The sequence below is a fragment of the Platichthys flesus genome, chromosome 13 (genome assembly GCF_949316205.1).
Source record: "Platichthys flesus chromosome 13, fPlaFle2.1, whole genome shotgun sequence".
NCBI classification, from domain to species: domain Eukaryota; kingdom Metazoa; phylum Chordata; class Actinopteri; order Pleuronectiformes; family Pleuronectidae; genus Platichthys; species Platichthys flesus.
In genome coordinates, this window is record NC_084957.1 from 5,100,527 (window position 1) to 5,113,999 (window position 13,473).

Sequence of the window (13,473 nt, forward strand, 5' to 3'; positions counted from 1 at the left end):
TGTACAAATTAAAAAAAATACATTTGTTTGGTGGATTTACAAACAGCAGAGGGTTTGAGCCCCGAAGAAGAAACAGAACGTGAACATCTTGGAGAGGAAATAACACCGGGATAGAAACCCACATGGACATCATCATCTTTGGTGAAGATTCCACAGAGTACTCCTGAGCACACACGTACAGATTCTGCACAGACACAGACACACACACACACACACACACACACACACACACACACACAAACATACATACATTTCCCTACACGTTACAGTTTGGAATAGGAATTCACTACTTGAAGATTTGTGCACTCGTGCAGGCGTCAAAAATCACAAAAGGGGCTCCGCTCAAAGCGAACGGAGAAGAAGAGAAGAAGAGAAGGAGGACGGAGATGACATCACACCGCGAGACGTTTGGTTGTCTAGGCATAGGGGGGGGCTGGGACAGCGTGGCGCTCCACTGCTCCTCCAGGTGAAGGGGTTACAGTGTGTTTGCATCACTACAGACTGGCCTAACGTGAATGTAGCTTCATATTCAGAACTGTACGTGGCACATACAGTGGACCAGGCCGCCTGCAGTTCAGCTGACAGCCACCGGGGGTCCCTTCCACAAAGTAGTTACAAGATGAGAGGTCTGTTTATTCTATCACTATCTCTACTGCAGTAATATCTCCTGTCCTCAAATGCCCCATTCTTAAGAAACAACAACAACAACAACAACTACAACAACACGGTCCCTGTCCCCTGTCCCCTGTCCCCCCCACCGGAAAAGAAAGAGACAAAACACACGAAAATCTAGAAAACAGAGACAAAGATTCAAAGCTGCCTGTGGAGGAAGATGCTGGCATTCATTCATTCAAAAAAAAATCATTCACTGATGGATGCACGCGGCGCCTCCACCGCGCGTGTTCTGCTCCCAGTTCAGTTCCCATGCAAAGCCATGGCTTAGATCAAGAAAGAAAACAAAAAAAGAAAGTCAAATACAACGTGCAGCACCTCCCGAAGCTTGTCCCGAGACCCAGGCAAGGGGGGGGGGGTGGAGTCCACATGAGCCCCCCCACAGCGAAGTGTTCCAGAATGAAATGAGAGATGAGATAAAATAACTTATGAATGGAAGGACTGGATGAATGGAGACAGGAATCATCATGCGTCGCCTGCCCTGCGCTGAGTTTCCTCTTCCAGTCAGTGAGTCAAACAGGGCCACAGCTTTTCAACATCAGTTTCTTTAATACAGGGGCCCACAACATGAAGTCTCATCTAAGCAACGGACCCAAATAACACACATTAAGAGTTTTGTTTAACTATTTTTAACTTCTTTCTTTTCAGATTTACATCCTGAAGATTTTACGCATCTTTAAATTAAAGTTAGTTAAATTTTTAGCAAGTATACATATAGAGCAATTCATTTTTGTAGGTCCATAAACGTTGGTGTTACTTGACAAAGACCCTGTGTCTCTAGGCTACATTTCACCCTAAGCTGGCTACAATCACTGAGCAAGAAAATAGACATAAGACTTTATAATTTTCAACTTGTAAAACACGACTTCTGAGGGAAACATAAAAAAAAAGACTGAGCGGAGTAAAAACCATGATTTCCAGTTTTAAAAACATAAAATGAGCAGATGAAAAAACACCATCGGTTAAAAATCGTACAAATAAAATGGAGAAGACGTGGTGGAGGCTCGAGTCCCCGGAGGAATGAGAGATGAGTAGCTATGGATGACTTGTGAAACTACGCCCGTCGATTTTCCACAAGTACAAAGTGCACGTGCGCTGACACGTGGGACGGAGGTAAGTGTCTGTGTGGGCTGGCTGTTAATAAGGGGGCTCCCTTGCTTTCAGGCCTGGGTCAGGTTGGGGGGGCAAAGATCGGGGAGGGGGTGTTTGGAATCCCTTGGTCCCTTGACTCCCTCAGGAGCAGAGGGTGAACTGGTCTTGCTCGATGGGCTTTTTGACCCACGCCCCCAGGCCGGCCTTGTGGAAGGCCTTGATGAGGGCCTGCTTGGCAGAGTGGTACTCTGTGGCCGCCTGCTTGGCTTCGTGGTACGAGCTGGGCTTGAGCACCTTGATCCGCAGCATGGAGGACAGCTGCGGGGGGGGGGGGGGGGGGGGGAGAGACAGAGAGGAAGAAATGTCATGAATAAAAAATTACACAGGTCATATAGAGGTCATAACAGCGGCCGCAGCTCCATCCTCTCGCTCTCTCTCTCTCTCTAGAGGTTTTCAGATATGAACGTGCACAGACTTTCTCTGGAGGTGGTCTTTCACACGTGAACATTGCAGCAGTAGATTCTCCTCTCAGGGCCTAACGTCCTAATTCCACTGTGGAGATCACATGTCTTTGTTTACAGCACATCGTCTCCAGTGTCGGCTCTTATCACTAAAACTTCTTCTTAGGAGATTCTGCAGCTCAGATCATTTTCTGAAAAGCAGCTTCTCTCTGTTTCTAGGTCTGTGTTTAAAAACGTTCAAGTTCAACAAGACAAGAAAGAATGATGTATGAATTCAAGATGGATTCTCCTCAATCTAATTTTAAGGTTAGTTTTATCAGGTGTTCGATCGGCCCCACAGTGTCTTTCAGTTCATATCGGACAAATAAGGTCCCAGCAGGGGCTCTGGGAACCAATTGTCATGCTTATACTGGAATTCATAGAACTGTTCGGCCTCTACACCACACTCCTTTGGTATCAAAATGAAAATGCAGTTTGGTCCTGCAGCCCCCATCATCCTCCCCCTCCTCATCATCACTCCTCCCTCACCAGGGACAGGTTCCAGTTGGCCAGGGGGAGCCGTGAAAAGTCTCCAGATTCAGCCATTAAATATATATATGTATTATACAGGTATTCTGTGTTGAAAATATGCTGAAAATATCTTTTAAGTATTTCTCTTATGTTGGTCTTTCACATTACTAAGTAGAAAAAAATTATATTAATATGTCAAATGATTCAAGAGACATATATTAAGTAAAAGAGTGTGATAACATAAATGCAACCCGGTGTTTTTCAGTTTCACGTATTGCATTTGAACACTGCTCACACAATAGAGCAGGTGACATCTCAGGAAATGAAATGTCAAATGCCTTGTTGTCAATATCAAATTGTAATACTGTTGCATAAATGGGAAACCAAAGTTACATTGTTTAAAATGCATTTTTAATTTGCAACTAGGAATTAACATGTGAATGTTGTCATCTGTACAAGAGAGTTTGAGAAGTAAAATGTCAAACAGCTTTTTCCATTTTCATTTTAATGTGGTTGTGGAAAACCACGATGTGAAAATGAATATGCAAATGTAATTATTGTATTTGTATTCAAATAACCAATACATACATTATGTGGGAAATTATCCTATGAGTTTAAATTATCATTTTAATACAGTCTGCTGTACGCTTCCAGAAACGTGAGGACGAGAGGAGGGAACCAGAAAGCAGCTGGCGACCACAAATGCTTCAGTACAATTACCTTGGCGTGTAGGCGCACCCAGCGGCTGTAGAGGACGTGCTTGCAGAGACGTGAAGCACGGCCCATGTCGTCCTTGCCCGTGGTGGCGTTGATCACCTCCAAGGCCTGGTCTCCCACTGTCCAGTTCACGCTGAAGTTTGGCGCCTTGCCTGGCTGCCTGGCCTCCGCGTTGCTTATTCCTTCAAACCAGAAACATCCACGGTCAATGTGTGAGCGGCGAACACGGAACAAAACGTGAAAACAAATGATTATTTTGTCCCAAAATAAAATCAAGGGCAGGAAACCATTAAACGGATTGTCTGGATCTTCTTCTTTCTCCTTCCTCAAAAAACTTTCTGTGAAACCCACAGCAGCGGAACCCCCCCGCTACTACGCTGCATGGATGCATTAAACAATGGATGAGGTATCCAAACACTGGAGCTTATTTCTTCAAATGAGAGTCGCTCCCACGGCTCCACTGTCTTCAAACAGCATTTTCTCTCTTTTATTTTGCGTTACTCAGTGGAGACAAACAGCTAGTCCACCCAGGAGGACGGAGCCGACTCTCCTCCAGCACATTATGGGGCCTCGGCCTCCTCTGTATCTCAAGCATAAATGGAAGATATATGGATGCCATAAATCCCTGAGTCTTGCTGAGTGTGTCTGTGTGTGTCTGTGTGTGTGTGTCTGTGTGTGTGTATGTATTAAGCGCCTTGGTTCCATTTGGCAGCCCTTGTGGCAGAGGATGATTTAAAGGGGATGAAACCCTCAGTGATCTAGCGCCACAGCCCTTCACCGCTAAAAACTCTCTAAAGCGGAAAAGGTTAATAACCTCCCTACTATTATATCCTTTCCCCCTCGACCATTGAGAGAGCGGGCAGGGAGGAGGAGCAGGGAGGAGGAGCAGGGAGGAGGAACAGGGAGGAGGAACAGGGAACGGGAGCAGGGAGGAGGAACAGGGAACGGGAGCAGGGAGGAGGAGCAGGGATGGGGAGCAGGGAGGAGGAGAAGGGAGGAGGAGCAGGGAGGAGGAGCAGGGATGGGGAGCAGGGAGGAGGAGAAGGGAGGGGGAGCAGGCAGGAGGAGCAGGGAGGAGAAGCAGGGATGGGGAGCAGGGAGGAGGAGCAGGGAGGGGGAGCAGGCAGAAGGGAGCAGGCAGGAGGAGCAGAAAGGAGGAACAGGGAGGAGGAGACACAAGGGCTGCACGTACATCCAGCCTCTTTGACATGTCATCGCCTCGGATCTAATCAAATGAACACAGTGTCCGTTTTGCAGTTGGATTCTGACAGATGGAAATAGATGTTCATGTTAGAACATATTTTAGTTTTGGTCATGAATATAAACCTCCTTGATTAATACCCCCCCCCCCCCCTTATTGTTCGACCTGAGCAGAAGCCGGTCCTAAAGTCGATCAGAGCCTTTCTGCTCTTGACCCTTTGAAATCGGCAATAGAAATGGTCCATCAGTGCCTACTTAGTTGTTTCCCCTTGAGACTGAGGTTTTTCAGTGTGAGAGCAGGGTTTATTGATTTTATGATTAGATTTTTGCATTGCATTACACTCCAATAGCCCCTCATTCGTCATCACTACACCTGGCTTCTATTGGCCGGGGCATTTTGACAGACTGGTTGCACAAACGATCCAAGCGCAGACGTTTCACACGAACACAGAGCGAGAGAGAGAAGAGCTGACCCTCAGGCTATTTTACACTACTTCTATTTAATTTTTTGGGTTGTAATTACTCGAGCATTGCTAAGAGAGCCTGTGACTCAAGCATTTCATTACCAGCGACTGCTTAATGTTATTGTTGTGCATTTGACAATAAAAATCTTGAATCTTGAATTTGAACTTTTTGACCTTTGAATCTGTTAATTCTTGAATTTAAGTCAACATTTAAGAAATGTTGAGACGGACCTGAACAAAAATGAGACGGACCTGAACAAAAATGAAGCCTACAACCTCACTGGTGCAGAGGCACAAGCTAGAAAAAAGCTGGATTCCTGGTCTTTGTGACCATTTTTAAAAGGTCAAGCCAAAGAATTTACAAAATGATGAAGCTATTTAAATATGGCAGGAACAAGGTAAATGTCAGATAGATCAAACGCGAGAAAAGCAGTAAGTGTCTTCCTGCCACAGACTGACCAGCAACGGGGATAACCAGGTTCACTACTGAGGATTAATGTCATCCTCTCTGCTGTTTAGAGAAACCGGAGTTTGACCAGCAAAGATCAACAAGGAGAGCCCTGATCCCCTCACAACATGAAAATGAGAACATGGTCGGCATTAATTTCTCTCAAGTTAAATTCACCACATTAGACCAGAAATTCCAGATCAGAGAAGAGTGTTTACCGCTGAGTAAAGGCTTGTTGAGAGTGAACTGCTGGGGCAGGTCCTCGATTTCTGCGATGCGCTGGTACATGGCCCGGGAGAGGTGGTCGGCGTGGTAAAGGCTGCCGAGGATGATGCTGGAGAAGTAGATTGGCTCTGAGAAGTAGCTCATCAAGGAGCCCTGGAGGCCCATCACATTCCATCTGCAGCAGGAAAAACAAACCACAATTTAGATTACATGAAAGTAGGAATTTCTTTTTTATTTTTGTGGGGATTATTCAAGAATTTGCTTGAAGGATTTTGACTTTGCCAAATACCACATAACCGCACAAGACATAGTTTGTGTTCATAGTATCAGAAAAATCTTGTTCCTCCCTAACAGATTCAGAATCTGTTAGGGAGGAACAAGATTTTTCATGTTCATCAGACTTTGGTTGCCTGCAGGTCTCTAGTTTGTGTGGAAAGCAAAAGAACACACTGACTGAAATGCATCGGCTATCGGCTTTTTAATTAATCGGTATTCATATGCAGATTGCTGTTAATAGAGATTAACCAAATGTCATCTGGACCTAAAACACTTTAACACAGTTATTTATAATTAATGAATTCCTCGTCAGACGGCAGCCATGGGCTCAGAGTTTGCACAACATACAACCTGATTTCATTGTATTCGTTAGAAGCCGTGGTCGGTATCAAAAAATATGCAGAAAAGGGGACTTTTCTTAAAGTAATGAAAAGTTCAGGGATTATACAAAAAAATATGGTAATGTGGTATGTGCACGCTGCAAAGTGGGAACACACAACCATCAAGGCAGCACGAGCAGACTATATGAGCATGTAGCCAGCTTATGCAATCTACCGCACACAATCCTACAGTTGTGTACACTGTAAGGTATCCAATTTCATTTTCTACAAACGTCTGTGTATTTCTATGATGTGTCATTAGCCATCTCTCCCCAGTCCTTTTCCCATTGACATGCTCTGTGAAGCGTTGCCTGCCAACCTCAATGGTGGTGGTGGAGAGGGAGGGAGAGAGAGAGGGGGGAGAGAGAGAGGGGAGAAAGGGTGGAGAGAGAGAGGAGAGAGCTTGAGAGCGTGAGAGAGAGTGAGAGAGAGAGAGAGAGAGACAGTGAAAATGTGAGAGTAAAGAGAGGATTGAGCACCCAGTTGGCAGAATGACACGTGCTAGCAAAGGGTAGTGTGAATCTTTAAAAACAGGTTTTACATAAGTATTATAATAATAATAATAATAATAATAGTAATAATAATAATAGTATATGAACCATGGCAGTCAGTAGAGCGCATGCCTCAACCAAGCACCAACAGTTCCCTTATAGGAAACCACATTTTATCTGGATCCGCAGCAGATTGCACACACTCAATATCATTCCCCTGATGTTTCCAGAATTTTTGCAGCAAGATCCATGAATTATTCTGAGAAATCAGTGAAGTTTCAAAAGAAAATCAAAGAAAATGAACCGCGTTCTTGTCTGATCAAAACCACATCCCTGCACCAACCTTTGTGGTAAATCCATCCAGTGGTGATTCTGAAAATCTTGCTCACAATTTAACAAACCAACCGACAAAGGATTGATATCTTTTGGAGGCTGCTGTGGCTCAGGAGGTACAGCGGGTGGTCCACTAACCAGAGGGTCGAACGGCTGTACATAGACGCACACTAAGACTGTGTGTGTGAATAGGTGTATGAGGTCATCAAGACTAGAACGCTATGTAAATCCAGAGATACTAAGAGCACAGATCGACAACACAAGACCAGGAGAGTGAGATGATGACCGTGAGCTCCTATTGTTCCCTCTGTCGCTTCAGGCTGTTTGAGAGTGTGTGAAATTACCAACGTGGACCTAGAACAATAAGGAATATGCAATAAGCATCAGACCTCAGGCTACACAGAGGGTCCATTGTTTTTCAAATGCAATATATGCTCTATGCGTTTGTGTGTGTGTCTGTGTGCGTGAGGAAGAGCGTGACGTTGTGTGTCAAACTGAGGCAGAAATCTGAATTTATAACTGCAAGCAGTAAAACAGTCGTATTTTGGGCCACACACATGCAAATGTTTTTTCATCACTACAGGTTTACACTCTGGAGGACGCACAAGCTCGCACACACGCAAACACACACACACACACACATGCACATGATCCGTAAGAGCCTGTTTTTCAATGAGCTCTTTCAGATAACTGGGAACAAGAAACACGAGGCAGAGAAGCGCTTGTTCTTGCTAAAGATGCAGGGCTGAGCGGGAGATCCAAAGACAACGAGACGAGAGGAAACAAAGGTTGAGGAGGTTACATTGGTGACGTGGGTCAAAGTGACACAGGAGCAGAGGCCAGTGGGCTAAAGATTCGTAAAAGCTCTGTCTTTGCATCGTAATGTTTCCCCACAGTGGAATCATTTAATAATATCAAAAGGGTTAATTTCTATTTCTGTACATCAATTTTAAAATAGTTCACGTTTCTGCTTGTTATCAGGCCTGAAAACAGCCCCCATGACTACATGAACGCTCTCCCAACCCATTTTACCCTCTACTGACTTGGATCCCTCCACTCCAAACAGCCCCCCGAAAAAAAAAATCGGAATCACTGCTACCATTACTGACACCGCTGAAATGGCAAAAACCCTCTCACACAGTGCAAACAGCATCTGCTACACAGTCGACATCTCCCTCATCAAATACATGCTCGGCATTCAATCACTCTGTGCGTTCAGGCAAGGTATTGCGATCGGGGAGGAAGAGGAGAAGGGAGCGGGCTGGTGGGAAGAGTTATGGAGAAGTTTTATCGTTCATCACAGTGGCGGCACACTGTTGCCTTGAACATGGACAGAGACTAAAGACACTATGATCTGCCTGCTAAAAGCGGCCCCGGGGACAGAGGAACCATCAATCCAGTTCCACCCGTCACTCCCCGAGGCGAAAACGATAGACCTGAGACGACAGAGCGAGGAAATAATGCACTTCATCGCAGTACGAGTAAATAAAACACGTGAAGAATGATGAAACATTAAGTTTTTTATGGTTTCAATATGAAGGTTCAGGGTTTCTGCAGTGTTCACTAAATAACTACTGTTTAAGGACCTTTCTAAACCAGCACAGAATGTGATTAAATGCATTTTTCATGGTCATACCAGTACATTGCTAGAAATATATTGGATCAATTTACATTACCTGCACCCAGAAGCAACTGACAACTACTAGCCAAGCTCATATATATATATATATATTTGTAAAGACAAGAGTATCCATCTTTTCATTAAACTCTTTGTAGGACAGAAAGAGTATGTTCATATAGTCTCATCTCATCTCATCTCATTTTCATCCGCTTATCCGGGGTCGGGTCGCGGGGGGAGCAGCTCAAGCAGGGGGCCCCAGACTTCCCTTTCCCGGGCCACATTGACCAACTCTGACGGGGGGATCCCGAGGCGTTCCCAGGCCAGTGTTGAGATATAATCTCTCCACCTAGTCCTGGGTCTTCCCCGAGGTCTCCTCCCCACTGGACGTGCCTGAAACACCTCCCAAGGAAGGCGCCCAGTGGGCATCCTTACCAGATGCCCGAACCACCTCAGCTGACTCCTTTCTAAGTGAAGGAGCAGCGGCTCTAATCCGAGTTCCTCACGGATGGCTGAGCTTCTCACCCTATCCCTAAGGGAGACGCCAGCCACCCTTCTGAGAAAACTCATCTCGGCCGCTTATAGTCGCGTATAAGAAACAATAAAAAAAACAAATGAACAAAACTCCTTGTTATAACTAAACAGTAACTAGGTAGTTGATCAGCGGTATCATTACAAGTCAGAGTAGTAATAAAGTACCTTGCGATTTTGTCACTGCATGACATCGTGAGTAACCGCTCCCCTTGCAGCACGCCGTCCCAGGTCTGGATGGTGTTGCTCGACCTCACTGGGATGGTTCCTTCCCCCGACTCGATTTTGGTCCTTAGCTGTCCCCGCGCTTTTCGGTTAGGATGTCTGTCTCCTTGGTCTGAGCGAGACAACACAGAGACAGGGGATAAAGACGGGGACTCACATTCAAATACTAAACTTCAGAGGGAACCAGCTCCTTGAGACAAGATAAACCTGTCAGACTAACGATTGGATTATGGACATATTAATATGCAAATATCTAAAATTGATCTCCTCCTCCTCCTCCTGTAGTGTTTCAGAAAACAGAGATTCTAGCAAATGAAAACAAAAACATTGCTTCCATACAAGCATGACCTATTATTTGTATTATGTTATCAATGTTTTCTGCTCTTTCGCAAGCAGGCGCCATCCATTCGGTGACTAATTGAATGTGGCTGTTTTCTATTCAGTCTGCCATGTGTAACGGAAAACACTCTGACAAGAGTAAGAGGGAGGTTAATCAGACAGACAGAGTGGGCTGGCTGGGCGGAGGAAAGACTGATAGAGACAGACAGAGAATGACAAAAAGCTCTAATTACTCGAGCCTTGTTTAAACGGGTCTGTAATGTGTATTTGGACATCGGAGCAAAATTATAATTAAATGAAACCAACCATAAGAGGAAAACCTGCAAATCTAATTAAAATAAAATAAACTGCTGCTCAAACTGAATTTTTTCCAAAACCAAGACAAGACCAAATGAATAACAGGCTGGCAGAGCCGAGGAAGAGGAGGAACAAGGCTGGAGGTGTGTGGATGTGTGTGGACGTGCTGCAGTGGATTGCAAACCTTCGACGCCGGCCTCGTGCGGAGAGAAGATCCTGGCGTCTCCGCAGGGCGAGGTGCTGATGTAGAGGTGGAACTGAACATTGTCCTTTAACCTGTAGCCTTCCTTGTCACAGTGCATGAATATGGAATTTTGGTGGTCCTCCTTGGTGTTGCTGTGATGAAGAGACAAACATGGCGGATTCAATCAGGGCTGACAAACCACCACTAAACCTGTACTGGTTTCATTGGTGCATTAAAGAGAGAGATCTAAACAAGAAAACTTCCAACATATACAACAACATAACACAACAATCGTACAGCTGTCCTGGGATTATAGAGCAAACATTTCCAATTGTTTACTGACCTGAGGAAGAACTCCAGCTGAGAGTAGAGGTATCTGATGAGCGAGCGTCGGGCGATGATCTCAGCGTGGCAGTCATTGAGCGCAAGGCCGCGGTCACTCATGTACTCACCGTTGATGCATTTGGTTCCTGTGGAGACACAAATGACCTGCGCTTCCTTCACATCTGTCCCTGTTGAGGGGAAAGAGGACAGAGAGGAATCGGTCAATGAACGCAAACACCCAAAGTACCTGCTGCCTAAATTGTACTTTAACGCCCCTTGAGAGGTGGGAAGTGTTTCCACTGTTTCCTCTGTAACAACAGTGTTATGTTGCTGCTGAAATATGCCGACTGCCGTTTTGTATTTATTTTCTAAGGAGGAAGGGGTTCAGTACTATCTCGTTAAAAACTTGTTTACTTATTTTGCACCACAAACACAATCACCCACCTGTTGGTAAAGCTCACGCATCAGAGTTATTACGCTTAACTAATAACGACAACTCAATGATTACAACAACAGGCTCTCACAGTGACTAGAGTGAAGTGCGACGGAGATGATGACTGACTCATTCATGATTTTCTTACACTGAAAGGAAAACAATCCTGCAACTGTCCCGTCAATCTCACAGACCACTCCCTCACAGAGACGTTAACATTAAATTGTTCGAGGAACATTATCAATGTATGTTATTTTATGAAATTAACATCACATAGTAATGTGGTTAATTCTGGAAAAAGAATGTTAAGAATAAATAAGTGTAAAATGTTTTAGAGCAAATGTCTAGCTTGGATATTTCTGTTTAAATAAATATCGATAATTGCTTTAAAGGTTATAATTTTTAGGCAAATATGCAAAAACAAACACAGACTTTTGTATAAAATTTTTGTATACGTCTGGAACCATTCATATAATTACAAAAAACATAGATATTATCTAAATATCATTAACATGTATTAATACATTAACATGTATAACAGTTGTTAGTTGTAGGCGATACGTTAATTATGATATAAGTACTTAAACCTGTCATCTGAGGGAAGAAGTCTGATGTCTAAAGACACATTTTGAGGGCAGAGTAGCTAAGCGTAATATCCCCAGTGGGTTTTGTGAGAACGTTGAGAATAGTTATAATTTGAGCTTGAGGATTGTGAGAGTTTATAGAAAGATTATAGAACGATAGGGAGTTTGTTATATAAGAAAGGGTGAAGCAGTTTAGTCCTTAAAATTGAAGGTCTTTAAATTGATGATACAAGATACAGCGAGCCAGTGTAGGTTGCGTAAAAACAAGAGACATATGATTAGGGTTGGGCCGAAATCTGTACTTTGAAAGGTAACAACAAAATTCCGTTAATGTTAAATCAAATCGTTGTGAAATTCAGGTACTTGTGAGCACATCTCGATGAAAGAGCGATGTATACGTGAGTGAGAGTAAAAGAAAGAGCATATGTTAGATAAAGAGCGAGAGAGAGCGAGACCATGTGACTCACCCCTGGAACGGGATCAAGCCAAGCTCATCTCTGATCAGTGCACACAGTCGAAAGTGTGGTTACACTTTACGATGATTGACGCAGACAACGCTTGATGCAATATGTGTAAAGCAAAATTCAAAGCTGGCCAAGGCAACAAACATAACACATATCTCAAAATTGATGAGCACCGTGTTTGACAGCCTGAAAGCTAAGTCCCCTGCTGTAGCTAACGCTTTGGGGTTATCTCTCCTCATGGAAATATCAGGAGGAGCCGAAATGAAGCCTTTTGAGTTGGGTTTTTACAGGTTCAGTAGTAAAAGGATTCTAAGGAGGAACTTACAATGAAAAGTGATTTTAAGGATGGTTTGTGAAAAGTGCTCTCTTAAAGCTCAACTGGAAAAGGGTCAGGGGAGCTGGGAGAGAGTTTCGTAATGGAGACAATTTTGAAAAGTTCACACTCGATGGTTATGACCAAGCTAGTCTTGATACTTGAGTTGGGAAGGATGATTTAATGGGCTGGGTTGGCTGGGTTTCATATATTATATTACACTATGTATGTATTATTAATGTAAAACGATTTCATCACATAAAGGCCTGTTCTAAAGTGGATTAAGATGCTATTACATTATTAAGAGTAGTTGAATAAATATCCACTTTAAAAAATGACTTTTACTCTATTCTGCATCATCAATGATACTGAAGCAATAAAACATTATTATCATCAAAATCCCTCAAGATAACAAAGGTTAAAGATCTAAATGCAGAATAATGATCGCTATGGGTGTTATAGATTTTAGGTTTTATTCCTTGATATTTCATAAAGATGTATTACTGTTAAGTGGCATTTTGCTATTCATTTAGTCCAGGTGTAGATCATTATTAATCTTATGTTCTGCAATGGTAAAAAAAAGTAGCTTGTTACATCTAACTACAGCGAGTAAATGTACTTGTATTTCAATGCAAATATGACGGTAATATGTATTTATGCATTACTGAAGGGAGAATATTAGACGTTACACAACATGAAACACTCAAAACATTAACTGTCAGTTTTGAGTCGGAGCATTAAAAAAAAGCACCGACTGTCTCCTCCCCTGAAATGTACCTGTTGTCATGACGACTCCCGCTAGGACTTTCCGTCGTGCATGAGGGGATGTGAAGTTTTCTGTCAGCTCACTGAACTTATCCACCACCAGGCGAGAGACGGCATCAGCCAGAAC

General features: G+C 43.6%; 1 protein-coding gene across 1 annotated transcript in view; it reads right to left on the bottom strand.

Moving 5' to 3' along the window:
- Nucleotides 1-1,198: 1,198 nt before the first annotated feature.
- The window catches only part of adarb1b (adenosine deaminase RNA specific B1b), a 104,702-nt gene continuing 92,427 nt past the window's right edge, over nt 1,199-13,473 (bottom strand). The window contains exons 6-12 of the mRNA XM_062402813.1: nt 13,359-13,473; nt 10,807-10,975; nt 10,464-10,615; nt 9,587-9,755; nt 5,783-5,964; nt 3,456-3,634; nt 1,199-2,082 (exon numbers count right to left, since the gene is read on the bottom strand). Coding sequence (XP_062258797.1) covers nt 1,906-2,082; nt 3,456-3,634; nt 5,783-5,964; nt 9,587-9,755; nt 10,464-10,615; nt 10,807-10,975; nt 13,359-13,473 — 1,143 coding nt within the window. The 3' untranslated portion in view covers nt 1,199-1,905. The remainder of the gene's footprint in view (nt 2,083-3,455; nt 3,635-5,782; nt 5,965-9,586; nt 9,756-10,463; nt 10,616-10,806; nt 10,976-13,358) is intronic.